Source organism: Stenella coeruleoalba, assembly GCF_951394435.1.
Source record: "Stenella coeruleoalba genome assembly, chromosome: 1".
NCBI lineage: Eukaryota > Metazoa > Chordata > Mammalia > Artiodactyla > Delphinidae > Stenella > Stenella coeruleoalba.
In genome coordinates this window covers 11,705,920-11,732,560 of record NC_137169.1, presented here as the reverse complement: position 1 = coordinate 11,732,560, position 26,641 = coordinate 11,705,920, and the positions used below count along the sequence as shown (strand labels likewise).

Sequence of the window (26,641 nt, the reverse complement as noted above, 5' to 3'; positions counted from 1 at the left end):
CGACCAGGTCCCCACTTATAGGCAGGAGGAGGGTGGGCCCACCTCGTCAAGGCTGAGCCACCCCTTGGGAGGAACCTGTTCTGTCAAGGCCCTTTCCCTGACCTTGGCTGGTTACTGTTTAATTTGCGCAGGAGATGGAGCTGGCGTGGAGGCAGGAGTTTCCCAAATATCCTGAGACAGAGCAAATCTGACGTTTACAGGTTTGGGGGGCCCTGCCACGCTGCTTGGCCTGACTCATTCTTCTTAGTTGTCATTTATTGTGCCGGGTGCCGTGCCCAATACCTCTTGCAGTCACTTAATTCTCCCAACACCACGCGGTAGACACTCTTGTTCGCTCATTAAACTTCACGAAGCTGAGACTCAGAGGGTCGGGGGCAATCCGGGGTCACACAGCTGGGCAACAACAGACCCAAGATTTGAAGTCAGCGCTTCTAACGTCAGTCTGGGGCCGCAAACTCCCGTGACGCACCGCTTCCTTCTCTGTCTTTATAGCTCTTTGGTTGCTTCCTGTCCTTTTCTTTCTCCCTTATTCAACGAATACTGTCTGGTCTTGGGGTACCCCCTGCTCTCCAGCACCTCCTCCCTAGGCTTTGGATGGAGGCTGAGGCGTGGGCTAAGCTCCTACCTGGAGCCAGCTCAGGTGTCTCCCAGCAAGGTCTTCAGTCTCCCCGTCTCTAAAATGGGCAGGTAGGACCAGATGGACTCTCAGGCTCCTTTCAGTCCTAAAATTCCATGACTTGGATGTCAAGGTCGAGTGCAGATCTGGACTTGTGATGTGTGCCCAGAAGTTCCAGCCAGAGCCCCAGCAGTTTGGGCTCAGCCTGGCTCTCGGAGCATCTGGTTTAACCCACTTGTCCTGAGGCCCGACTTCTCCCCTTTGTCCTCTTTTGACTCATTCTCGTGCTCCTAGGAAGTTGTTTTCTGAGCTGGGCCCACTGGTCCCATTAGGAATTATTTCCTAATAAAGAAATGCAGAACGCTACACACCCTGCCAGTCGTGGTGGTGAGCTGGGGGTAGAGGAGGACTCTTAACTCACACGTTTTTACAGCTTAAATCCTTTTTAAAAACAAGTGTGTGTTACTTCGGTCATATTAAAAATCAATAAAGTTTTGACTGAAAAAGCAACAGCAGAGAGGGAGTGTGAGGGAGTGTGTGTAGGGGTGATGGCCTCAGGCCTCAGAACTGGGGTGTCTGGGGGATCTCAGACTCGCTGCGAGAACATTCTGTTGCCTTCTAGAGGCTGGTCAGTGACTACTGCCCACCACACCTCAGACCCAGAGCTGTTGGTCACCAAACTCTGCAAAGGGTCACCCTGGGCTGGGGACTGACATCGTAAAGAGAGACAGGCTGAGCTAGGAGGTATTGGGGGTTGCCAGGGTTCTGGGGGCAGGAGACAAGACTCCTGGTTTCTGTCGCAGTCAGTGACTTGCTGGACCCTGGACCTTGGGCAACTTCTGCGGCCTCAGTTTCTCTTGAACAACTTGGGAAAATGATTAGCTGGGCTCCTGTGGATGGGAGTTTGCTGATTTACACACACAGAGAGACAGCAAGGTCTAGGCGCCCATCTCAGTCACGTGTACAAGCCCATGGATATACAAGCATATAGGGACAGGCAGACAGACAGACACACACACACCAGTGTGCTACATAGAAAGCAGTCTGTTATAAACACAGTCATTCTCAGAGCCCCGAGCCACACATTCAAAATGTACTCTGATATAGAAATAGCCACAAGTGCACAGGCACATAGGTAGTAAGGTACCAGATGAAAAGTCGTTCATTTTTTTTCTTTTGGAATGTTCACAGAGAAACTGACCTTTTTGGAGAGGGAGGTTGCTGGCTGCTCTGGAAGGTGCAGACAGCATCAGCTTTAGGGGAACTTCATTGTTTTGAGACGTTTACCAGTTGAGGTCCTTTATGTAAGACAGCATCAGCAATTGTGCTTGGAGAAAACTGACGTCACCTTAGTCTGTTTCAGAGGCTGAAGATGGGATGTTGAGTGCTTTGCCTAGTGTTGGACCATATTCCCAAAGGACGGAAAACCTAGAGCCAGTACTTCCTAGCTGTGTGACCTTGCGTTAGTGACTCAACCTCTCTGTGCTTCCACATCCTCATCTATAGAATGGAGATTAAAAAGTGGTACCAGCCTCATAGGGTTATTGTGAGGAGTGCCTGGCATAGGGCAAGCACTATGTAAATGTTGGCTGTTATTATTATTGTTGTTGGTCGTCTGGTTCTCATGAGAGAGCTTGAATCTGGACTGTCACCAGGCCCTTTTGCCTTTGTGGGCCCCTTCCTCCACCAAAAAATATTAAGAATTTTATGTTTTATGACTGCGTGGGTATAAAGACTAGTATAATCCAGTTCGGATTCTATTCATTTTTTTCCTGCCAATTTTAAGAGAAACTAAAACATTTCTGTGGGCCTTAAAGTTATTGTGGGCTCCAGGCACTGCGCCCACCGTACTGATGGACGATTTGGCCCTGGCTGTGGCCCCTCCGCATGTCAGGTTCTGCACAACTGAATGGCTGAGAGAGACATTGGGGAATGTTCTTTGGATCACGATGAGTGCCTGTTCTGGACCCTGGAGATGCCTTTAGGGCAGCCAGGGAGAAAACTGTGCTGTCACTGGGAGCAACTGGGGCAGAGGTGGGAGCTGCCTCTGGGCGTGCGCACGGCTAGTGCCAGCCCCTCCTGACCTGGCCCTGGTGCAGGGAGCCATCGGCCAGAGGACGCCATCCCTCCAGGGGCTCCAAATGCCTAAAGTTATGGGGGTGACACTCGGCTGGCTGACCTGATTTTCTGGCCACCAAGATTGAAGAAGCAGTCCCAGGGGGACTTGGGAATAACTGCAGAAGGGCGCCCTGGGGGAGTGGATTGCTGTAATTGGAGGGCAGGGGGCTTGGTGTTGGGTTAACTTAAAGCTGTGACTCTTACCTGCCCAGACTGTGAGGCACTGACTTACCAGGTACACAGAAGCCCTTCATCCCTTCATTCTTCCCAGACTCGCTGAGCAGCTCCGGTGCGTAGGCGCTGTGCTAGGGCTGGGGCCACAGAGAGGATAAGACCCTGTTCAGCACTGCTGGACCTCCCTGCCTCGCTGGGTGATAAGTGTTCCTTGGAGTGTTCTGGGCCAAGAGCTGGGAGCCCCAAACGAGAAGACGTGAGTTCTGGGTGGGAGCTTAATAGGGGGCAGGTGGGAAAGGGTGGCTTCTCTGCAGATTCCATGTCCAAAACGAACATGAGGACTTGAGACTGTGACGATGCCAGACACCCCCATCCTTATCCCGCTGAAGCTCGTGTATTCCAGGGCCTGGAGCAGGGCCTCCCAGGATCTGGGCACTTAATGTCCCCCAGCCATTCAGGGCCAGACTGTGCTGGAAAAATAACCATGGGTGACTTGGCAGAGGCTGGGCTCAGGGGAAGCGAATGCCAGGAGAAGCAATGCCAAGGCTGGGAGTCAAGCGGGGAGGCTGTTGGTGAGAGCCTGAGAAACAGGGCAGGTGCCACTGACCGGGGCCCATAATTTTTAGTTGCTGGGACAGGACTTTCGGGGGGCAAGTGTTACATCTTGGGTGGGACCCACTAAGGAGGCAGGCCTGGGGGCTGGCAGTGTTTCTCCTCAAAGTCAGATGAAAGTACTGGGTGTTGAGAGAGGGTTTGGGGGCTGAGTGAGGGGTTTGGGGTTTGGTGATGGGGACCGGGACTTGGCGGGGGGCTTACTGAGAGCACGGGACATGGGCAGGGTTTGAGGAGCCGGCTCCCCTTCCCATTCCTGGTCCCTGAATCACTCCAGGCCTCCTTATTCCTCCCGTGCCCTCTGCCTGGGCTGGGAGTGGGAGGTCTTGTGCGGGCCGAGGCTGGGGCCCCTCTCAGCTGGATCTGATGGTGGAGGGCCTGGCGTGGGACCGCTGGCCTGTGTCCCTCACATTCTGAGGGCTGGAGGCCCACATCCACCGCCGGGCCAGCTGGGCGGGGGCTCTGGGGCTTGAATTTTAGCCCTTCCCTGTCAGTATCCTCTGTCTCTCAGTTCTGAGACCCTTTTGCTAGCATGTCAGGGGTTCTGATGCTCTGCCCTTGGGAAGGCAATTGAAGGGCGACGCTTAACCCAACATGTGGTGTTAATGATAGTGGCATCTCAGGCCACAGGTGGCATGTGGGAGTGGCCTTTCTCAGGAAATACACTTCAAGGACGCAGCCTCCTCCAAGCAGGGACTAAGGAAGCCAGAGGTGGAGGGCATCCCGGCTGCTGTCATACGACCCATGTCCACCCGGGGGCAGCGATGCCCAGCCTAATCTCAAACTCCTGCACCCCCAACTCAGGTTGCACTTGACAGACGGGGGACACGCTACCTGGAAACCGAATGGTTGGGAAGACTTTGAGACCCTCTCATTGAACAGGTGGGGTGACTAAGACCCAGCGGGAGCCTGATCTGTCCAAAGCTACACAGGGACCACCTGGCTCTTTGCCTTTCATCCAACCACCCGTCTGCGGGGGAGGCTTGGGGTGCATCTCTGAGTGTGGCAGAGAGTCTTGGGGGGCTCTAGGGTGCCTCAATCCAGAATCCCCGTGGCCTCGGTGCCACCCCTGGTGCATGTCCTCCTCTGAATGAACTTGCCAGGCAGGGCGGCTGGATGGGTAGGGGCACGAGCTGTGGACCGAGCAGCCTGGAGCTGCCCCGCTTGCCTGTGTGCCTCTGGGAGACTTTCTGAGTGTCTCTGTTCTTATCTGGGAATAACACAGCACCCCCAGCCCCCTCCTGGGCTGGCTGTGCAGATGAAATGAGCTGTTACGTATAAAGAGCTTAGACTAGCCCCTGGTGACAGCAGGTGAGCATCAAACTCAACCTCCCATTAGGAAGAGTCCCTCTTCTCCCTGCTTCTGAAATGACATGGGAGCCACCTGAGCCAGTGCTGCCCCAGCACCCAGGTGACCTCATCCTGTCCGCTCCTTTCCCAGCCCCTCCCCTCTCCCACCCCAACAAGAACCACACACACATAAGAATATAGAATTTTATCTTATTTTAGTTAAAAAAAATAATCGTACCACCGAATGAAGAAGTAGCCTTTTTTTTTTTTTCCTTTTTCTTTTTTGGTGAGAAGGGAAGAGAGAAAAAAAAAAAAGCAATAGGCCAAAAGAAAAAGACCTTTTTATATTCATCTGTATAAACATATCCGCTAAGGCAAACGCAATCCAGGGCCAAGGCTGCTGCACTGGGGTCAGTACCTCCTAATTCCTGCAGATTCTAAGGCCAAAAAAATAAAACCTCTGCAAGTCCAACTCTGCAAGTCCAACAGGAGTTTTGTGGACTCTTGGGGCATTTTACTAAAATAAAGAGTTACCGAGTTTAAAAAGCAGTGACGCTGTCACAACACACACTGGAAGTTGCATAACTGTGGCCTCGGTGGCCATGCGTTTGTTTGGACTGGAGGACGGGCACAGCTTCACGACATAGCAATGGACACAGACGCACGTACACACAGACACGCACACACGTGAGCGAGCACATCGGGAGCCGCGTAGGGCCGGGCCGGTGGCACAGGCTTGGCCACGGCCCATCTGGGGATGGGCACGGGGAGGGCTGGGGTCCCCATGCTCCCTCAGGGAGTGGGTGTGACAGGACATGTCCCGTTGCTGGTGACAAGGCGGTGAACGTCACTTGGGGAAGGATGGCGTGAAAGAGCCGAGCCAGGCCCCCTGCTCCCCACAACCTGGTCTGTGCAAACCACTTAAAGCACTTCTTGGACGCCTCCTGGAGAATGGAGACGTGCTGGTTTCCTTCCCTATGAAGGGGCCAATCCCTCCTCCCCACGCTCTTCTCTCCAGAGACCCTCAGGCTGTTCAGGGCCAGGGAAAGCGGGGGGGTGGAGGGGACCAGGGACTGGTGTTTCTGCCCTCAGAGCCTTCCCTGCCCACAATCCGTGGCATGGCCGGCAGAGTGTGGGCCCTTGAGGTAGATTGGCACAGCTGCCCCCTCACCCTGCCTGGCTGGGCCCCAGAGAGCTGGGGTCTCCTTGCCAGCATGGGGTGCCAGGGGCCTGGGTCCCTTCGCCAAGATAGAAGCCCCCCCTTGATTCCAGCAGAGAGAGGAGGCAGGGCCAGAGGAACAGGTGCTGGTGATGGGGAGCCCGGGTGCCACCCATCAGCTCTATGGGGCCGGCCACGATTCTTGCCACCTGTCGCTCCCCCAGTCAAGGGGGGGGCGCTCAGGGCCCCAGGGGCAGTGCAGCCTGTGGGTTAAGGGCAGGTGGTCTCTGCGGGGGTAGAGGAGGAGGTGGAAAGGGAGAGGCACAGGGAGGAGTGTGTGTGCAGGCAGCCCACCGGCAGGGAGCGCCCTAGAGCCAGAAGCAGGAGCGGCTGCAGCAGGCAGTGGGCGGCCAGGAGGCGAGAGGTGCAGGACTGGCCAGGGAGGGCTGGGCCAGGCCGGGAGGCGGCTGGTGTCAGGGCCTCAGGGACAGCGGAAGGGAGCGGGGAGGGGCCGGGCCGCTCTGGGAGACCCCTCAGCCGGCTTGTTCACAGACACGTGTAGCTTTTTAGCATGGTCCCTTCAGACAGAGCCGAGGATCAGGCTTGGCCTGCGGTCTGCCGGCCCTCGCCACCCTCGCCCGCGGGACTGGGCGCCGGGGCCGGGGCCAGGCGGTGCGGCGCAGCCTCGCTACTTGAAGGTGGACTGCAGCTCCTTGAAGGCGGCCTTCCGCTGCTTCATCTCCTCCGCCTGCTTCTTCCTCTCCTCCTGCTCTGCCTTGATCTCCTCCTCGAAGCGGCTGGACACGTTCATGGCCTGGACCTGGGGTGGGGTCGGGGGGGAAGTGGCTCAGGGCCGGAGGGGCTCTCTCCGGGGTCTCTTCTGGTTCCGCTGTCCCCCTCCCCTATGCACACACAGCTCTGCCTCCCACTAGCCTGGTCCTGGGCCAGGTACTTCAGTCACCTCTCTGAGCCTCACTGCTTCCACTTACAGCCTGGCGCTCAGTAACTCCGACCTCATGGATACGTTGGGAGGATTGAAAGAGAGAAGACATATTCAGTAGCTGCTGCAGAGCACGGGTCCTAGAAATGTGAGCTTCCCAAGCTGCTATTCTTACCCTGTCCCCTGTCCTGGGAAGCCCAGAGGCACACCTGGTCCCACTGATGAACCCGGAAACATCCCATCAACCCTAGAAGCCCAGAGGGAGGTGGGAGGAGGCCTTCAGAAGGAATGTTCTTAGCTAACATGGGGAGGGGGAGAAGCAAGAACAGGCAGGGGCCCCGGGGCCCGGGGAGGGCAGGATCCTGGAACCATACTTGTCCCCTGCATCTGAGCGTGTGCTGAAAGGGGAGGGTACTGTGCACGGCGGTGGCCTCTGGGGCCCATCATACTCCCTCCCGGCTGGGGCTGGCGGGGCTAGTGTCTTCCAGAGGCCCCGGGAGCCAGTGCTGTGTTTCTGGGCCTGCTTCCTGTCTCCCGGGCCCACTCTTTAAGGTCCAGTCCTTTGCGGGTAGTGGCTCCGGGTACAGGGCTGGGGCAGCTCAAAGGGGCCCCTGTCACCTCTTCAAGAGTACACACCCCTCCCTCACCCACCTCTGGGGCAGGGAGAGAAAGAGAAGCTGGAAAGGATCACAGGCTGGACGGGAGGGGACAGAAGCCAGGAGCGCCGTGGGCCCTGACCGACCCAGGAGGGGCGTCAGCTCCCCACCTCCTGTCTGCAGTCTCAGCAGGGACAGGAAGGGGACGTGCTGACCCTTGAGCTAACTCAGGGCCCCGGAGTACCCCGGCCACACCTGTCCTCACGTGGGGGTCAGGGCAACCCCAGCCTGGGTTCCACACCTCCTCCCATATTCCTTACCTTAGCCTCAAAGAAGCTCTTGGCCCCCTTGACGCCCTCGGTGGACACATCGATCTCGGAGAGGCGGGCCAGCACGTGCAGCCCGCTGTCCTCCTGCAGCTCCCCAGCCGCTGCCTTGCGGAAAATCAGGAGGAACTGCAGCAGGGAGAACAGAACACTGATGCTGTCAGGGAGAGAGGGAAAGGGGCCAGAGCCTGCCCACACCCGGGGCCAGCTGCAGGCCTCCCCAGAAAGGAGGTACTCACAGGCCTGGGAGCTGGAGGTCCGAGCTCTCCGTCCTCCATGCTCTGTGTCCTGCACAGGCTGTCGCGTCCCTCCCTCTCTGGGCCTTGGTTTGCCCATCTGTACGATGGGAGGCTAGGTGACCTGTCTCCTGCCCCCGCCACCCCCAGGACTGGGGCTACTGCAGGCTGCTCTGCCCATGCTCAGCTCCCGTTAAAAGCCTCAACCTACCTCTTACCTTTGTTTCCCCTGTTCCCCAAACCAATCCGCTCTAACTTCCATTTACTGAGTCCTAAAGGTACATGGCTCTGCCCATTTTACAGAGCGAGGAAGGCTCAGGGGCAAGAAAAAACCTGCCCTGATCTCAGCACCAGAAAGCGATGGAGGCAGGATTTGAACCTGGGTCCGGACTCCAAACCATCATCGTGTGCTGCTCGCAGCACCTTCCTCCCTGGACTCGGCTCCCCCAGGCGCCCCCCTCCCCCTCCTCTCGCCCTGCCTCTTCTGTGCTTCCTGCCAGTTCCCAGGCCCGGCCTGAGCCTTGATTCTCCAGAGGCCGCCTCTGGCCTTTAACCCTATGCTGCCCAGGGACCAGGGCCCTTGCTCTCTGGCCTTGAGCCTCTGCTTCCTCCTCCAGCAAACAGGCTCGTTCGTGGCTCCTGTCTCAGAGTGAGGCCTGAGTGAGATTCGGAGTGTGAGGTCACCCAGCTCAGCGCCCGGCTCCTCTCGGACCCGCAGTGCATGTCCCTCCCCCATCTGTCCCCTCTTCTCCTGAAGCACAGCATCCTGTTATTTCCTCTCTGAGCATCTCCCCCTCTACACGCCAGGACCCCCGGAGCACAGGGCCTTTCTCTGTACTGCCACAGCCCACACGGGGTCAGGTATACAGAAGTCACTCCAGCAGTGCTCACTGCGTGAAGGAACGCACGTGCCTCTGTCTCACTTAGGCATCTCAGAATCTCCCCAGGTACCTGCTCTAGGATCCGCTGACACCTCACTCAGCCAACCATCAGCCACTCGACAGTGGCCGTTCACGGACAAAGTCGCTCAATGACAAAGAGGGGTTAGTTTCTCCCCACTCCCCGGTGTTGCCCCCCACGGGGAGTGGGGCTCACCTCTCGGAAGCTGAGCTTGCTGTCGAAGTCCTCATCCACCTCCTTGATCATGTTTTTCAGGCCCAGGTGGGTCTGGGGGGCTCCAAGTTTCTCCATCATGAGCTTTAGCTCCATCAGGTCGATGAAGCCATCCCGGCCGGCATCGTACCTGTGAGCGCAAAGAGAGAGGCCTAAGGACATCCTGCCACCTCATACCATAAGCCAGAGTACAAGGAGCCTGGGGGCTCAAAAGGTACCTCCCACCAACACGTCATCTTATCACAGCTGGAGAGGACCTCGGCCCAGGTGGACTCCCGATTCGAGGCCCAGCTACTGCTTGGTTACCTCTGATGATGGGGAGCTCACCACGTGACCTGGCAGCCTCCTACATGTTGAACAGTGCTAACTTTTGGCCAAATTTACCTGCTACACAAGGCAGTGGAAACCACAGCCCCTCTCTACTGAATGAGATGTGAACAAGCAGGGAGGGAGAATTTACAGTACCATGGGGGTGAGGATTGTGACGGGAGGCCCTGAAGTTAGAACTCACTGAGCATCTCCAGGTACCTCCACAGGCACTCGAGGGACATCTTGGCTCCATCTGTCCTCCTCTCCCTGTTCCCACGCAGGAGGAAGCAGAAGGTACCACATGTCTCAGGGTAGGGCCAGAGGTCACAGGAGGGAGGGGCCACTGCTAGTTTTCTGGAAGGTGGCCTGGGGTGTGTTCTGGGAACAAGTTGTGCAGGGTGCCTGCAATGAGCGGCAGGGATCCAGCTGGGTGGCTGGAAAGACCTGGAACAGTGATTACGTGATGACCGTGCCTCTGTCCTGCACATTTCAGGTCTCTGTTTTCTACCACCAACAGCCTGGCAGAGAGAGGGACAGGGTGAGGGGCAGAGTCTAAACGTCTCGCTCGACTGGCTTCCTTGTGGTAAGAGCTTGGGTCAGAGCTGGGCTCCAGGCCCGTGCCCTGGCTGGGGAGGTGCTGCCTGTGCCGGGAGCACACAGCATGGCAGAAGTGGGTGCTGCTCCCACCGCCCAGCCAGGCCTCTTATCAGGCGAGCCAAGCAGCCGCCCTGACTGTCTCCTGGTGGGCTGGGGAGAGTCATCTCAGCGCTGGCCACATGGGCCTTCTGAGCCTAAAGAAGCTTGTGCGGTCCCCGAGGCCTCAAGATGGCTGGGTGGCAGCGCTGGTGACAGCAATATGACATACAGGGGCTGAGTTCCAGAAACTTCCTGGAGACTTGGAGTTCCTACACAAACACACATCTCATTCCTGTGGCCTCTACAGGGCTTCCCAATTCCCTTCACCCATCTCTAATTACACATAAGCTTCACATGACTGTGGACATCTGACAGCAACCACTTTTTGAAATCTATCTTTGTGCTGGGAAATTTCCATACTTTATTTTACTTAATCTTCATAATAACCTTCTTTTATAATGGAAGCTCAGAGAGGTTAAGTGGCCTGCCCAAGGTCACACAGCAGTGAAGGAAGGGGCTGGGCTTCTACCCCACGTCAGTAGGGCTCATAAACCTGCACATTTGCTGGGCCCCACCCCCCCACCCCCTACCACTCCTGTCCTGGGGTTGCCAGCAGGACAGAGACATCTGCCTGGAGCGCTGAGCAGAGCATTTGTGCAAGGGGTAAAAATAGTTCACGAGCAAGTGAGTCAGTGGTTGGAAGTGATGCAGCACCGGAAGATAGGTCTCTGGGAACCCTGCAGGGAACACGGGGTCCTGAGGCCTTTTTCCCCACCACGGGGTGAAAGGGTCCGGGGTGAGAGCAGTGGCCACAGCCGAGGCGGAAGCAGATGCGAGAGGATGTGGTGGAGGGTTGTGGGACTCGGGAGGGTCAGGGAGGCCAACGATCCCGTGGTCCAGGCTCCGCTTAGAGCTGGAGGGGCCCTGTGGGGGACACGGTGGAGCCCCGCCCCCCTTCCATCTTTGGAGCCTGTTTGCCAGTGGTAAGGGGCTGGGTGGCTGCTGCATGAGCCTTAGTGACCGGTACTGGAGCAGCCCTGGAGCGTGGCCAGGTGAGGGAGTCAGTCTTTCCCGGGGCAAGTCACGTGGATGCCCCTCCTCAGCGTCCCTGTGGAAGACAAAGCCCCCGCCTCTTTCTGAACTCGGGCTCCAGTGATGACATGTCAGGGCTGGAGCAGACTGCTTGGGCTCCAGGAGACAAGGCAGAGAACCCCCGGTATGATGGTGACTCTTCCGTAAGGTCACTGCGAGGACTGGGTACGTTCACACGTGACAAGCACTTCACACAGCGCTGGCTCCAGAAACTGCAGCTACCAGCGCTATCACGAGACTTTGTTACTTTTATGAAGCTCCTACTATGTGCCAGGCATTTTTCTCTGCGCTCAGCAATCCTGGGGGGTCAGAGTTATGTCCCCATGTGACTGATTAGGGGACAGGGGCTGGAGAGGTTTGGGCACTGGCCAAGGGTTCAGACGCCCCTCCCTGTGATGCCCACACTCTACTCTCTCTACCGCCCCACCTGCCTCCCTTGAACCTCAGCTTTATTTACTGCTCAAGGGTTACTCCTGCAGCCAGGGGTGGCTCAGTTTCAGAGGAAGTGCAGATAAAGTGTCCAAACTTGGACAGAAACTTGGGCTCTGGATCTCGGTCTCTGGCAGCTCCCAGGCCTGGCTGGGCTGCAGCTCAAACCGCGGCGTGAACCGCTGCCTGTGTCAATCAAGCATCAATCAATGACTGCTTCCGGGCTCCTGCCCCCAGGGGGACAATGCAGGGGCTGGCCACACTGGAGGGGGTTGTTCCCACAAGGCCCCCGGGGGAGTGGACATCTACCATGTGCCCTGGGCTGTGACGTGGGTGGGCTCTGGGTCATTGGATCAGCCAGGTTCCTGGGTAAACCCTGGAGGTTTGTGCTCACAGCAGCTCTGCTGAGACTAACCCCAGCTCTGCCACCTGCTGGCTAGGTGACGCTGCTCAAGTCACATGACCCTATGAACCATTGACATCATGGAGATCAGACCCATCCCAGGCTTGCGGCAAGAGTTAAGAGATGATCCGCCCAGATTCTTAGCACAGAGGCTGGCCCACAATAAGTACTTAATCATTACACGCTAACTACAGTACTACTACTGCTAAATTATTATTATCGGTAACATCTACCTCTAGGATTTGAGATAAAGGAGATTGTGGATGTAAAATGCCCAGTACCTAGTATGTCCTTAAACCCTGCAATTTCTTTAGAATAGGGGCTGTTGAGAACTTTTTATGTGCCAGATACTAGTTAAGTACTTTGCACATATAATATAAAAATGGTGTTGATAGTGAGAATAATAATGGTAAAAAATACAATTTCTCCCTCAGGCACCAGTCCTGATGGTGCATGGCGGGGAGGAAATGCTTGTTGTAGACTGGCCTGGAGGCAGCGGGTGGACACGATGACCCAGAGGTCCCTCCAGCATCTTCTCTGAAGGTCCCACTACTTCCCTCCCCCACCCCCATTAGGCCTGATTCAAGGACCCCGCCACTTGGGGAGGTGAAGAGACAGCCGGACAGAATCTTTTGCTCTCTCGCTGGGCAGAGAGAGAGAGAAGCCTCGGTCCTGGATTACTCTCTTGTTCTTCCTCTGACAGGGAGGGAAGTGACAAAGGGGGAGACTGCCTCTGTGCCACCAGCAGGAGGACAACTGGCAACCCAGGAGAGAATGGTGTTCTAAGATGCTTGGAAACAGGCATCTATCCCTGACTGGGGAGAACCTCTCTTCCCTCAGCCCGCTCCCTGAGCCGCAGCTGAGGCTGCAGGTGGCTCAGAGGATCCAGGAAAAGAGCCCGTACCCGGGATGGAAAAGATCCGCCGGGATGCCTGGTCTACCCCCTTCATGTCATGTAGGGAACTTGGGGCCCAGAGTGGGTAGCAAGCAGCCCAGGGTCACACAGCTGGAGAAAAGCAAGATTCCCAAAGTTGTAAGCTTTCCTCCCTGCCTGCCTGCTTTCTTCTTGGGAAGGCGGTCCCATGGAGGGCCCCAGATTCTCAAGCCTGCAGGGCTGGGGGAGACTGGGCTGAGAGGAGAGGCTTGGGCCCTGCCTGGGAGGGCCAGTTCCATCTGGCAGGACTGACAACAAAGCTCCTGGGCTGGGAGCTGAGCACTTTTCTCCAGCACTGGAGGGAAGCGGCTGCACCTGGTGCTGTGCCCACATGCCTAACCACCACCCCTCTGAGCCTCCCCCTGAATAGCTCTCGACGGGGAGGGCTCAGCAGCTGCCGCCCCGGATGCTGGTGACGAAATCCCCTCCCATCCGCCCTTGCACGTGGAGCAGCGGCCACCACCCAGGCAGACTTTGCCCCTTTGGGCTGCAGGTCCCATCCGGCTGATGGCTCCTCCTCCCCCGGTTCTGATAACCCGGAGATACGGGGGTGAGAGCAGTGGCCGGCTCCTACAGCGTGCAGGGCTTGCCCTCATTTCATAACAATATTATCATTAGTGGCTGCTCTTGGCTGGGCACTTACTATGTGCCAGGCACTGTGCCAAGTGTTTCGTATCAGATCCTCACAGGAACCCCATGAAGCAGGCATAAATATCCCCATACTACAGACGAGGAGACTGAGGCTCAGGGAGAAAGTGACTGGGCCAAGACCATAGCTGACGAGGGCACACCTGGGATCAGAACCCTGACCTGATGAAAAACATGTGCTTTTAACTACTATGCTGCGTCTTGATGCCTACAGACCCTGCACCAAAGAAACTCAGGCTGGGAAGGATACTGGAGGCCACCTCATTTAGCCATTCATGAGGGTCAGATACACAGTGCAGTTTTCCTGCTTGGCATCTTGAATACCTCTAAGGACGGGAAGCTCACTGCTTACCTAAAGCAGCACATTGTGGCTCTGGAACTATTAGAAACTTTCTCCTCACGCACGACCCTCCCCACCCACCAGCTGTGCTGTACAGTCTGAGAGCAGACTGAGGAGTCATCACAGCTGCTGCACAAGGGGAGGGTGGGAACAGCTGATCTGGGGGCATAGGGGACCCCAATTCTCTCCCTTCTAGTTCCCATCCCAGGCCTTTGCTCATGGCCCCTCTGCCCATGGGGGTCCCAAGGAGGACAGACAGCTGGAGAGAGTGGTGTTTATGGACCGCTGAGCCCCCAGGCCCACCTGGCTTTGTTCTCAGCATTCACAGACCCGGTCTTCCTCCATCCTATCTGGGGAGGCCCCAGAGGCTCCTAGGCCTCTACTCTTTGACCTGCAAAATGGGAAGGCAGGTTGCTTGGGGCAGGAAAGTTCTGGACAACAGGGACATTTTGGCCTTGCTAGCTGTTACAGGCAGGTTGGCTTGGCCCGCCTCCCCGTGCAGGTGGACGCCCACAGGCTCGGTGATGACGGCCGGCAGTGCCCATCCGTTCCTGCACTCTCCCACCCCCAGACTGCCTGACTCATGGGGGGAAAGCCCAGCCTCTCACCACTTCCTCCAGTCCTATCTGCGGACTCTGACACTTGATCTGTTGCCCTGTGTCAGCCAAGGAGAGGGTGTGTGAGTGCATACGGGTGAGTGTGTGGCTGGGGGGTGCTCACGCCTCCTCCACGGCTTTCCGATAAGTCCAAGGATCAAGTGGGGGCCCCCAAGGCTGATGGCAATTGCTGGGCGCTGTCAGGACTTGGGGGCGTCCTAACCTCAAGTTCGAGCACCTAATGCTGAGCCCACCCTGGGAGGGCAGCTCCCTCCACATGTAGTTTCAGCAGTGGGTCTCCCCCACCCCCGGGCTCTCCCCTGTGCCGCCTCCTTCCCTGCCTGCCCCTAATAATAATAATTATTATAAAAGTGATTGCAAAGAACATTTACTGAATGTCTAATATAACCCAGTGTTTACTATTTAACTTAATCTTTCCTCTTGTTTTCCCCTCACTGCCCAGACTAAGTAACGTGGCAGGGAGACAGCTATGGTGGCCCAGTGCTTCTTAAACCTTAATGCGCACACCCGGTGAGCCTTGTTAAAATGCAGATTCTGGGCTTCCCTGGTGGCGCAGTGGTTGAGAGTCCACCTGCTGATGCAGGGGACACGGGTTCTTGCCCCGGTCCGGGAGGATCCCACATGCCGCGGAGTGGCTGGGCCCGTGAGCCATGGCCGCTGAGCCTGCGCGTCCGGAGCCTGTGCTCCGCAACGGGAGAGGCCACAACAGTGAGAGGCCCGCGTACTGGGGTGGGGGGGGGGGAAGCAGATTCTGACCCAGTAGGCCTGGGGTGGAGCCTGAGCCTCTGAGCTTTCTAACAAGCTCCTGGCGGACACTGACGCTGCTCTCTTCGGGTCCCATGGGAGAAAGGGACGTGGGAGTCAGAAGGACCCTCGTTCAAATCCTGTCTCCACTCCTCAAGTCATGGAACCCTCTCTGAGACCCGGTCTTCTTATCTATGAAAGGGGTGATGATCATCTTCCAGGATGCCGAGACAGGATTGAACAAGAGGCAAAGTGCCTGCAGTGGAGATGCCACAGCGGCCCTCTGTCTGCACACAGCTCAGGCGTCCCTGGGCCCGGCTCCGTCAGGCTGCACCTTTCTGGCCCGGAACCCTCGCTTCTCTAGAGACCTTGAAAAGCAGAAGTCTGCCGAGGAGCAGGCTGCTGGGCAGTCAGAGGGAACTCGGCTGATGGAGGATGTGGGGACTGTCCCTGCTGAGGCCACAGGGCGACTCTGCTCCTGGCTGGGCTGGCCCTGCAGAAAGGGCCCTAGGCAGCAGGGCTGGGTCTCCTACAGCCGAAACCAGGCCCTGAACCCAGAGGCACAGAGGAGAGAAGGCAGGAAGGTGCAAACCAAAAGGGAACCGAAAGTCCCTGGGGGGACGGAAAGGAGAGGTGACTCAGAATCAGAAGGGAAGTAGGAGAGCAGAGGACAGGCCTGAGGCCAGGAAATCCTCCCTCCCCAGGGGTGTGGGGCTTCTCCCCAGAAAGGCAAGCTCCTGGCTGCTGCAGGGGGAAGGACCCAACCTCTGAACCCCCAGAGGACCTCCCCCCTCACCGCCTCACCCCCCGCCTAGGCTCTGGGACTCCTCCTTTCCCATAAACGCAGCCCTCACTTGGCCTCGGGAGCTCCCAGTAGGCAGACCTGGTTCTAATCCTGGCCCTGCCACTTATTATAACCTTGAGCCTTGCTTTCCTCATCTGGCAAGTGGGGATAATGACAGCACCCACCTCCCTGGGCTGGTGTGAGGATGAAGTTCAGTTCCTGAAATAACACACCAGGCTCAACTGGGCCTGGCGGCCCCATTTAACAAGGAGAGGGTGTGGCGGCGGGGGGCTGGCTGTGGAGGGCCGGCGGCACGGCATCCCTCAGGAGAACTTCAGTCCTCGTCATAGAAATAAAGAAATGGAACCTGCCGTTTCCAGCCCGGTGGGCCCATCCTCTCTATCCCCCCAAAGACCCACCCCTCTATGCCACTGCTCTCCGTGAGACTTTAAGCTTCTTGAGGGCAGGAACTCTATTTTCCCCTTAATTCTCTGGACCTTGCACACAGAAACTTAATAAAATATGATCAAAGGAATGGACGTGAAGCTTTTCAAAATCATCGTCTATGTTTTTAATAGCCCACAGACCAGACACAATGCTGGGCTCTCTACAAAGGCTCAGGACTTTTTTTTTTTTTTGGCCGCACGGTCAGGCGTGTCGGTACCCCGACCGGGGATTGAACGTGGGCCCTTGGCAGTGAAAGGGCGGTGTCCTAACCACTGGACCTCCAGGGAATTCCCCAGGACTTTTTAAAACTTAATCCTCAGGACTTTACCAGGCAGGTTCTTTAGCCCCAGGGGAAACAGGCGCTGAGAAGCAGAGCACCCCGTCCGGGCGGTGGCAGACGGGCGCTGGAGTCCTAGTTTTGTGTCATCCCAGGGCTGCTGTCTGCGCTGCCCTTTTTTCTGCCACCTGCCTTCCACGTAGTTAAGTGATAATGAATTCGGTTTCCCATTTTTGTTATTTATCAAAGCCATATGTAGCCGTCAATGAAAGTGTCGGTTCAGCAGGCGGGAAAGAGGGTTCTCATGCTGGGTCCCCGTCACTCCGGCCCAAAGCAAGAGGGTTCTTGCCAGTCTGGCAGGCCGGGCAGCTCCATGGGGGTAGGTAGAGTCAGCCAGTGGCTTCTGTGGAGGAATCTCCGTGCTAGGCGCCACCACCAGGGCTGGGGATGGTGGCGACAGGAACCTGGAAAGTACTTATTTTGTGCCGGGCACTTCGTAACAACCTTGTGAGGTGGGTTCTGTTATTCTCCCTGTTCCAGGGTGAGGAATCGGGGCTCAGAAGGGTTTACGTGCCTTGCCCCAGGGCCCAAGGCTGGGATTCCAACCCAGGGCGGCTGACTCCAAAGGCCCTGCCCTTAACCACTGCACCAGACAGCCCTCCAGGAAGGACGAGGGGGTGGTGCTGCTGTGAGCTGCAGGAGCCTAGGGCGACACCAGGGAGGCGTAGCAGGTGGAGAGGAGGGGAGGGCAAGGTGGGAAGGAGAGAGGAAAGCCCCCCTCTTCTCTGACGCAAGGGGTCATGAGATGAAGTGGCTGGGGACGAGGCTGGGCAGGGCAGGGAACTAGGACATCTTCCTCGGATTCCACGGCGGGTTCAGAATTACATGGCTGCCTTCCTCTCTGGCAGGTCTCGGCTTACATCACCCCGCAGAGCCCCACGCAGGCTGTTGCCAGGCCAGAGGTGGCTGCCCCTTGCCTGGAGGGTTCCAGAGCAGCCCAGGATGGATGGGCAGACAGAGGAGGGCAGAGGGTCGGATTAGAGGTGAGGGGTGCAGCCTGAGGCTGCAAGAGGAGGAAGGATTGAGAGTCCAGGTGCCTCCAGGTGCCTGGCACCTTGCCAGAGCTCTGCGTGCATCACCTCCCCCCACCCCACCTCGAGAAGCAGGGACCACGTTTCCCACCGTATAGATAAGGATGCTCTGGTTCAGCCACGGAAAACCTCCCCAGGAATGTCACTACACCTTCCTGGGCCTCAGTTTCCTCTTCTGTAAAATGGGGGAGAAGCATTGGTGACAACCCCGGAGGTCTCTCCCAGATGGAAACTACCAGCAGCGTGAGGTCAGCGATGACGGAAAGCCCGTCTACCTTCCCTCTGCCCCCTCTCATCTCCCTCCATCTCCGTCCTTAGGAAGTATCTGCTGATGATCACTGAATGGATGAACTGGAAGACCCTGGAAGGCAGTTCTGCCATCCGGGAGGGTTCCGGACGACTCAGAACTAAGGAAGTCATTGGTGAATCACCTTTGGGAATCATCAGATACATCATGCTCCTTTCACAGATGGGAAGACTGAGGCCCAGAGGGGGTAGGCAGACTAGGTAACTGAGTGGCAGAGCCAGGACAAAGCCCCACTTCCTAGCTCCTGGCCTCCAAGACAAGTCCAGCTCCCAGCTCCCTCAGCCCTCTCCCATCTCCTGCACTCTGCTCTGGGGGATGGCTTCCCAGGGGGGCCAGGCTCCCCTCCCCTCTACCATGGGAGCTGCAGATCAGGGTGGAAGTGTCCCAGCAGAGCCTTGGCTGTGATCCTTGGGCCCTGCTTGGACCCAGGAGGCTGCAGCACCTCTTGGACAGCAGAAGCAGAACGCGAGTTTTGTCTTCCATGAGAGCCCGTCTGTTGGCTGTTCACAGGCGGGACTCGGCTGGGCTGGGCTCGGCTGGCACAGTGAAGCCTTGTTTCCTTGAATACAAAATCTGCAGCCTTCCATCCACGCCAGGGCCCCCGGCGGGTGGTACTTCCTTCCCTAGAATCTCCCTGACCCCTTCCTGCCCCCCTCACCCCTGCCAATACCTCATCAGGCAGTCGTGGTGCCAAGAGGGGGCTTCCAGGGGTTCAGCTCCCCTCAATTTTCAACAAAGTACCCCTTGTCAAACTAACAGCCAAACAGCCTCTGTAAAAAGTGAGCTCGCGCTGCAAATGCAGCTTCACGACCATTCCCCTAGTCCCGCGCCCCTTCCACCCAAGCTGCAGCCTCCCAGGTCCCCGCTCATTCAGCGTGTCTGGGTTCTCCAAACAGCTCCTTCTTGTTTTTGGCGGGCGTAGAGGGGATGAAGCCTAAGAGAATGACTCTGGTGGTGGGTCCACGTGGGAGAAACTCAGCCGTGCACACGGAAGCGGGTGTTGGAGGGGTGTGTTTCCCCGCGTGGAGGCAGACGTCTGTGACGGGAAACCCAGGAGGGAAGAACATGGGTGTTGGAGTCACAGACCTGGGTTTAGATTATGACTCCATCATTTTTTGAGCTGTGTATTCTTGGCAAGTTACCTAACCGCTCTGTGCCCAGACTGTCCAACTGCGGCATGGTGGTGACGACAGTTCTATGTCATGGGGCTGCTGGGAGGAACGGAGAAGCTCCTTAGTCCTGCGGCACTGATGGTGGCTGCATTTGAATAATCTCCCTCGTACTTCATGGGCGGCGGGGGGGGGGGGGGGGGGGGGGGGGGGCAGGGGGCGGGGCAGAGTCTATAAGGAAGTTCTGACTGCCTTCTATTGAGGCTGCGATCCTGGAACTCCTGCTCTCCTGATAGGGCCAGTCTTTTATCAGGAAGAAACTTGAGAAGAACTCCCAGACAAGACCCTGGAGCCAAAGAAGCAGGCTCCTCAAGGCCCAGGGGTCTCCATGCAGAGGCCTGGAGTGGGGTTAAGGACTCAGTTCCACCCCAGGCTGACCCTCGGAAAAACATGGGGCTCCCAGCCATCCAGGTCTGAGAACCAAAAACCTCTTCTGCGTTGGGGCCAAATGCAGAAGCAGGGCCACAGCAAGCAGTGAGGAGTGGGAAAGAGCCTTTCTCAAGCTGGGGGGTTGCAAAACCCTCCCCCCGCCACCCCGGGCTTCCTGCTTACAGTCCGAGCACACTGCCCCAGCCAAGGTGGGGTCAGCGCCCCTTCCTCTCGACCTTGGGCTGCCAGACCTCCTGACTCCCTCACCTGAGACTTGGCCTCAGGACGGTTCTACCTTTTGGATCCACTTCCAGATCTACTCCAGATCACACCCCTGGGCTGTTTTCCCCTCCAGCCAGGGGCAGGGGGGATGGTCAACAGGAGGTGGGCAGGGAAGAATACCAAAGGGAGGGGGGCTGAGTACCTTCACCCCCGCCCCAGGCCCCCCTCACTGCTCGGGGTGGGGCAGCGTGGCTGACCATCTCAATCCCAACTGGGTGAATGCAGTGATGGACCGGAAGGGGACCTGGAAGCCTTTCTCTCTAGTAATTTCACAGAGATTTAAAGTTTTTTTTGTTGGGGGAGGGGGAAGCCCAGAGGCCTGGAAGGACCTGCCCAACCTGCTGAGGGCATGGGGTATGGAATTTAAGGATGGAGTAAAGGTAGAGGTGAGAGCTACCAGCCAAGTCAGATGGGAAGGTGTGGGGTGTCAGGGACCCTGTGTGGGGAGGGAAGGGGGCACGCGGTGGAGGAAGGGAGGCAAGGAGAGATGGGGCCTTTCTGACAGAAAACAGGGGGCAGTGACTGCAAAGCTGCTGGGTGTCGCGGGGTGACGAGGGTAAGAGGAGGGAGGGGCGGTCTGCGGAGGGAGGCGGGGACTCGGCCCTGCAGGGACGTGGCTGCGGGTGTGTGTGTGTGTACATACCTGCCGAGTCAGGGGCAGGGAGGAAGCGGTCCCTCCCTGGGGAGATCACCTGAGGGTCAAGGGCTGGGGTCCTGGCTAACGGAGTGGATGAGGGCAGAGGTGGGAGGGGCCGAAGGGTCTTTGACACAGTTTGCTGGCAGATGCTGAATAAGTGGAGGGGACGCGGGGGAGGGGTCTCGGCCCAGAACCCACGTTGAGAGGGATCTGAGATAAGCAGAGTAAATGAAAGGACCCCAGTAAAAGGAATGGTCACCTTTGTTGAGGCGCTGGAGGGTGGGGTGTGTGTTTTAGACCCGCGTTTGGTGGGGGGGGGGCGGTTGGGAATTCAAGTAGCTGAGGAGGGGGAGAGGGGGCCACGGGGTCCTCAATCTCGGTGTGCGCGCGTGTGGAGAAGCATCACTAACAAGGCCAGAGAACCGGACCCTCCAGACCCCTGTGCTTATCTAGAAGGAGCCGCGGGGTCCCCCACTCCGCGTGCGCGCGTGCGGTGTGTCGGGGGCAGCGTCACGGTGAGGAGGGGTCGCGTGCCAGGGGCCGCGGGTCCCCAGACCCATATGCCTGGTAGGGAGGAGGTCCCGAAGCCTCGTGATTATCTGGAAGGGGCCAGGGGTCCCCGCCCCTGGTGTGTCAGGGATCGGGGAGCTCGGCTGGCCGCATGGGTCCCGGGACGGCGCGGGGTCCAGGGTTCGGGGGCTCGGGAGCCGAGGCCGGCTCTCGGGGTGGGTGGGGAACCGTATCGGGCGGGCACTCACTGCTTGAACATCTTCTCCATGTCCTTGATCTGCTTCCTGGAGAACTCCTTGAACTCGGTGTAGGGGTTGAAGATGCGGCGGCTGGGCGACTGGGGCTCGCCGATGCCCTGGTTGAGGTCGGCGCGCCGCAGCAGCTTGGCGCTCAGCTCTTCGTCCGCGCTGCCCAGCGCCTCGGCCGCCTCGTCGGGTGCCCCCGCCGCTGCCGCCGCCCCGTTCAGCCCGGGCTGCTCCGGGGCCTCGACGCCGCCCTCGCCCTCCATCTGCAGCCGCCGGCTCAGCTTGTTGGCCAGCTCGTCCGTGGCCATGGTGGCCCGCGCGGCGCTCGCCCCCGGACCCTGCTAGTCGCGCGCCCGCGCCGCCTCTGGCCGCGCTCTTCCTCTTCCTGACACTCCCCAGCGCCAGGCACCGCCCCCGAAGGTGGGACTTACGCCCCTCGCTGGGCCCGCCCGCTCCCGCCCCGGCTCCCGGCCTTGCGCAGCCCGCCCCGCGCGGGCTCGGGCTCCGGCTTGAGCTCCGCGACTAGAGTGTACCGGGGGCGCCGGGCCCGCCACCATCCTCCCCCGTAAGGTTGGGGGGGCTCCCGTAGAACCCATCCCCCCTCTCCTCCTCACTGTGCCGGCTGAACGGGAGAGGTCGGGCTGGGGGCCGGGGACCGAGGCGGGAAGGACGAGGGGGTCCTTCCCTGCAGTTTGGGTGTGGGTCTGGGGCGCAGGGGGGCGCCGCCCCCAACCCCTTCTCTGGAATCCCCACGCCGTGGAGTCGTAATCCCATGGCGGTGTGACACCCTGTCGGTTGCTATGGAGACGACTCAATGTTACACACTGTCGCTTTCGATGAGGGTTGCAGAGGTAATGAAGAAGGTGTACCCGGTGAGCAGGAACCCCCGTTTAGACGTAACCGCAGGTGGAGCTGCTGCATCTTTTGGAGAGGGATGGATCAGCAGCTGCGAGGGATATGACCCTGGGCCTCAGCCCTGAGAGATCCTCGCAGATAGCGGGAGAGCGAGAGGGAGAAGAGCCTTGCCCTCTCCCTGTGGGCCAGCACATCACATGAATGACTTGGCAGAATAGCTGCTGGGCCACGCGGTCGTCTGAGACTTAATTTTAGGGGAACTGACAGGGAGATCTTGATATTGCCATTTCAGTGGGGACCCCAGAGAAGAGATGTCCTCTTCAAAGGCTCAAGGGATGGGGTGTCAGGAAGGGACCAGAGAGAATTTCTCTCTGTGGTCTGGTCTGTCACCTTAAAACTGCAAAGCTGTGGACCTCCAGCAGCGGAACCACTGCGGGGGAGGAGTGGGGCTGGTTAATAATTCAGGTTCCCAGGCACCAATCCAGACCGACAAAACTGATCTCTGGAATGGGGCCCAGAAATCTGCATTTTTAGCAGACACCCAGGGGAGTTTGAGAATCACTACTGTGCTTTGTGCTTATTCTCTAAAACAGGGGTCCCCAGCCCCCGGGGATCTAATGCCTGATGATCTGAGGTGGAGCTGATGTAATAACGATAGAAATAAAGTGCACGATAAATGTAATGCACTTGAATCATCCCGAAACCTTCCCCCCCACCCCGCCCCCGTCCTTGGAAAAATTGTCTTCCATGAAAACGGACCCTGGTGCCAAAAAGGTTGGGGACCGCTGCTCTAGAATGTTAGGGTGATGCTCAAGACCCCTTTGCAGAAGCAGCTCCTACCCATCAATGTGCAGAGAAGAGATGGGCTTAGGGCTTAAAAAACCAGTGCTCTGGAGGCAGAGAGCCCTTGAGAATGTATAACCAGCAAGCTGTTACAGACTGATTTGCACAGAACAAACCCTCAACTGATATTTTTTGATTTTCCACGGTTTAAGAATATTGCTGAATTAATTTAAAAGGCATTTTAAAAATAATAAAATTGACAAAAAAACCTTCAGGGTTCAAGAAAATATGAAATTTACATTAACTTATTTTTGAGATTGTTTCTGTATCCAATAAAGACGTTCAGCTTAAATGACACGATTTTGTTTTTTTAAAGCTTGGAATTAAGTTTCTGTTGGTCTTGGGCAACTTGGTACAGCTACTTTTAAAAGGTAAGTTTCTATATCTTCCATATGTGTCCTTCAAGGACCCAACAGAAGCAAAATAGTTGTTTTTTTACTGAATGCAAAAGACTAGGGACAGGGTGTAGATCAAAACTTTAAAAATTATGCCTGCAAATGCTTGGGTTTGCAAATTCTGACCTTTCTTTTTAAAGCAGCTAATTACTTAAAAAAATCTGATGAACCTCAACTTGCCCCAACCTATGGTTTATAGCGGGTCTGCATGAAACAGGGCTACCTTTTTTTTTTTGGAAACGCTGTGAGGCATGCAGGATCTTAGTTCCTCCACCAGGGATTGAACCCGTGCCCCCTGCAGTGGAAGCACGGATCCCTAACACTGGACTGCCAGGGAATTCCCAGGGCTACCTTTATTATGAAATGTTTTGCATCTGGGAGCAAACTTTTTGACAGTGAAGAGATTAGGTGAGAGTTTGCCTTCTTGAAAAACAATTTACATGTATGTGAAAAACATGGGGTTTTGGTTTGAATTAACCACACAGGCTGCATGTATTAAATGCTCTGGTTAATTACCCATTTGGCTCATGTGGACACAACCCTCTGGAGGGAGGGCAGGCTCCGTGATGCACAGTTGGGGGAATTCCAGTTCATTACCTATTGCATCTTGTAAAAGGGGAGCAGAACATCCAGACCTTGCTGCAGTTATGTTGAGGCCTAGCTCAGGAAATGCTGCTGGATGGGTGAGCCCTTTTAACACCTCTTGGGCTGATTTTCTCACAGGTGCTCAGGGGTTGAGAGGTCTGAGACGCTGTGACCATGGAGTGGGAGCTCACGCTGCCCAGAGCTTTGCCTCATTTCAGAGGCCTTATTGATCCGCTGCAAAGACAGAGATGCGTGCTAGGGGCTGCATTTTATTTGAACTCTTTCCTTCTAAGGTCATTGGACTTCAGGAAAAGCACTTATTCAGAAACCAGAGAAGTAGTGGGGGAAGAACAGCCCGGGATAACTGATGATCCCTGATTGGCTGGTGAAACTTCCAGGAACCATCAGTTGCCTGTTCATTAGGGGAAATCACTTCTGAGTGACCCTGAGCGCTGTGTCCCAAGCATGGATTTAGGCAGAAAGAAACGATCTGGACTGGTTATGCATTACGGCATTTGGTCATGCGGAAAGAATGATCTTCAGGAAGAATCACACACTTGGCAAAGGATTTTTACAGAGGCAGGGGTGAGAGAGGGCCAATTCTGACGATACTCCAGCGACAAGGGAGCTAGGCAGACTTAGTCACCGTTGACATATTTCTTTGCTTCCTCCCACATCTACTTGTGTAACTGTCTTTTGAGGAGGGGTAAGGTAATATTAAGAAAAACAACAGCACTTTGAAAAAGAGGGGGAGACACAGGAAGGGTTGGGAAGAGCTCTTGGGTGATGGGGGCAGATGGAGAGAACTCTGAGGGGCATTCCAGAGCTGGACGGAACTGGGTGGTCCCTCCAGCTTGAGATTCTGGGAAAACAAGAAGGGATTAGGGAGGCCAGCAGAGATAAAGTCAGCTCATAAACTACATCATTCACCTGGCACTTTATAAATACCAATTTACTAATTAATCATCACAAACCCTCTGTGTTCACCAGCAAACCTGTGATGGATAGAGAAAGGTGCACAGAGGTCAAGTTCAGGGACAACCCAGATACTCACTTGGAGCAATTGGAGGAGTGAGAGCAGGGAATGGGGTCACAGGCTGGTTGATCTCAGAGGCTTTCTCACGTCCTGCAAAGTCTGGAAGCTGTGCATAGGGGATCGGGGTGGGGAGCCGTGTCAGGCAGGCGCTCATGGGACTGCTGAGCAGGGCAGGCGCAAAAGGGCACGATGGGACCAAGACCTGCAGGTGGTTGCAGGTCATTAGAAGCCAACCTATCTCTCTAGTGAGCTCTCTTTTGGGGGTTATCTTGGATGCGTTGAATCTGCTTGAAAACCAAACTTGTCTTTCAAATTATTTGCATATGCCCGACTGGACAGGCTGGAGGAAAAAAATCTGAGCGTGATTTCTGCTTCTGTTAAATCCCAGGTGGTTCTGTGTCCAACGTTAACACTGATTGGCCTGAGTCTTAGCCCTGTTTTAAACACTCAAAGACTCTGTGCGTGTGTGTGTGTGTGTGTGTGTGTGTGTGTGTGTGTGTGTGTACCATGTGGCTTAAAACTCAGCAATGTTGCATCTGCAGTGCCTTCCTGGACCCTTTCCAAAGCTGGCAATAATACGGGCAGCTGATTTCGATTTTTATACTCTTCTGTGAAAGCAGTGTGCGTCTACGTCCAGGCAATCAGGACCTATTTATTAAGTGTGTTTGGCACCAGGCTCTGGTCCTGGAATTCTTCTGGTCGTGGGCAAGAGTGGGGGTGGGGGTGGGGAGGGCAGGACTAGTCAGTTTGAAGAGTGAGATCTGTTGGACCCCGCGCTGGGGGACTGACAGAAGCCACGACTGTTCCAGCTAAGCCCGCCTCTGGCTGGGACTCAGCACTTATTACAACCCACAATGAAGCTCTTAATAAAATACCTGACACCTCCTACCCCGCCCCGCCCCAGCACAACTTCCTGGGGGAAGCGACCTGTCTGGCTGGCTCAGTTTTGTCTCCTCAGTGCCCTGCACGGAGCCTGGCCCAAGGTCCTTGGTGGAGAAATCGAGGTTGACTAGATGCACGATGGCCCGCTCTGCCTGAGGGCTCAGGATGGACTGCGTGTTTTCTCAGTGTCCCCTCCAGAGCATCTGGTGGCCCGATTTCAGGTCTCAAGGTCACTGCCAAGAAAGAGAAGCTGCTAAAGTGACACCTCTGTGCACCCACATGACTCAACACAAACGTTAACAGGATCTCTTGAACAACAAGCCTCTCAAGTGTCTGTCCCCTGCTCCTCTGAGGACAGCGTCGGCCGCATCAGATAGGGATTGGGGCCGGGTGACCTGCTGGTCCTTGGGTATCGATGTGGCCCAGAGGTCATTTAGAGCTCTCTGCTCAGCAGACAGGGTGGAAGGAATAAAAGGAAGTTACGGGTAAACACTGCTTGTGGCCGCTGCAGGGGCACATGAGGATTTGGGAAACTGAAAGGAAGGTTGTAAAATTAACACAAGGCGGAGACAGGCAAAGTCGGTTGAAAGAGAGA

At 56.6% G+C, this 26,641-nt stretch overlaps 1 protein-coding gene across 1 annotated transcript; it reads right to left on the bottom strand.

Annotated features, from left to right (window-relative positions):
• Window positions 1–5,008: 5,008 nt before the first annotated feature.
• Window positions 5,009–21,819, bottom strand: EFHD2 (EF-hand domain family member D2). Its single transcript, XM_079927313.1, has 4 exons — window positions 21,454–21,819; window positions 9,163–9,310; window positions 7,826–7,960; window positions 5,009–6,789 (listed from the first exon to the last, which is right to left on the bottom strand). The coding sequence occupies exons 1-4, from the start codon at window positions 21,756–21,758 to the stop codon at window positions 6,658–6,660; spliced, it is 720 nt and encodes a 239-aa protein (XP_079783439.1). The 5' UTR covers window positions 21,759–21,819; the 3' UTR covers window positions 5,009–6,657.
• Between the last annotated feature and the right edge of the window lie 4,822 nt (window positions 21,820–26,641).

Bases quoted from the DNA above. Each gene is read 5' to 3' on its own strand.
- EFHD2 (XM_079927313.1), bottom strand. From the start codon at position 21,758: ATGGCCACGGACGAGCTGGCCAACAAGCTGAGCCGGCGGCTGCAGATG. The intron at 9,311-21,453 runs GTGAGTGCCCGC...TTGCGCTCACAG, and splicing joins ATGGAGAAGATGTTCAAGCA to GTACGATGCCGGCCGGGATG. The intron at 6,790-7,825 runs GTAAGGAATATG...ACCCCACCCCAG, and splicing joins AGAGCTTCTTTGAGGCTAAG to GTCCAGGCCATGAACGTGTC.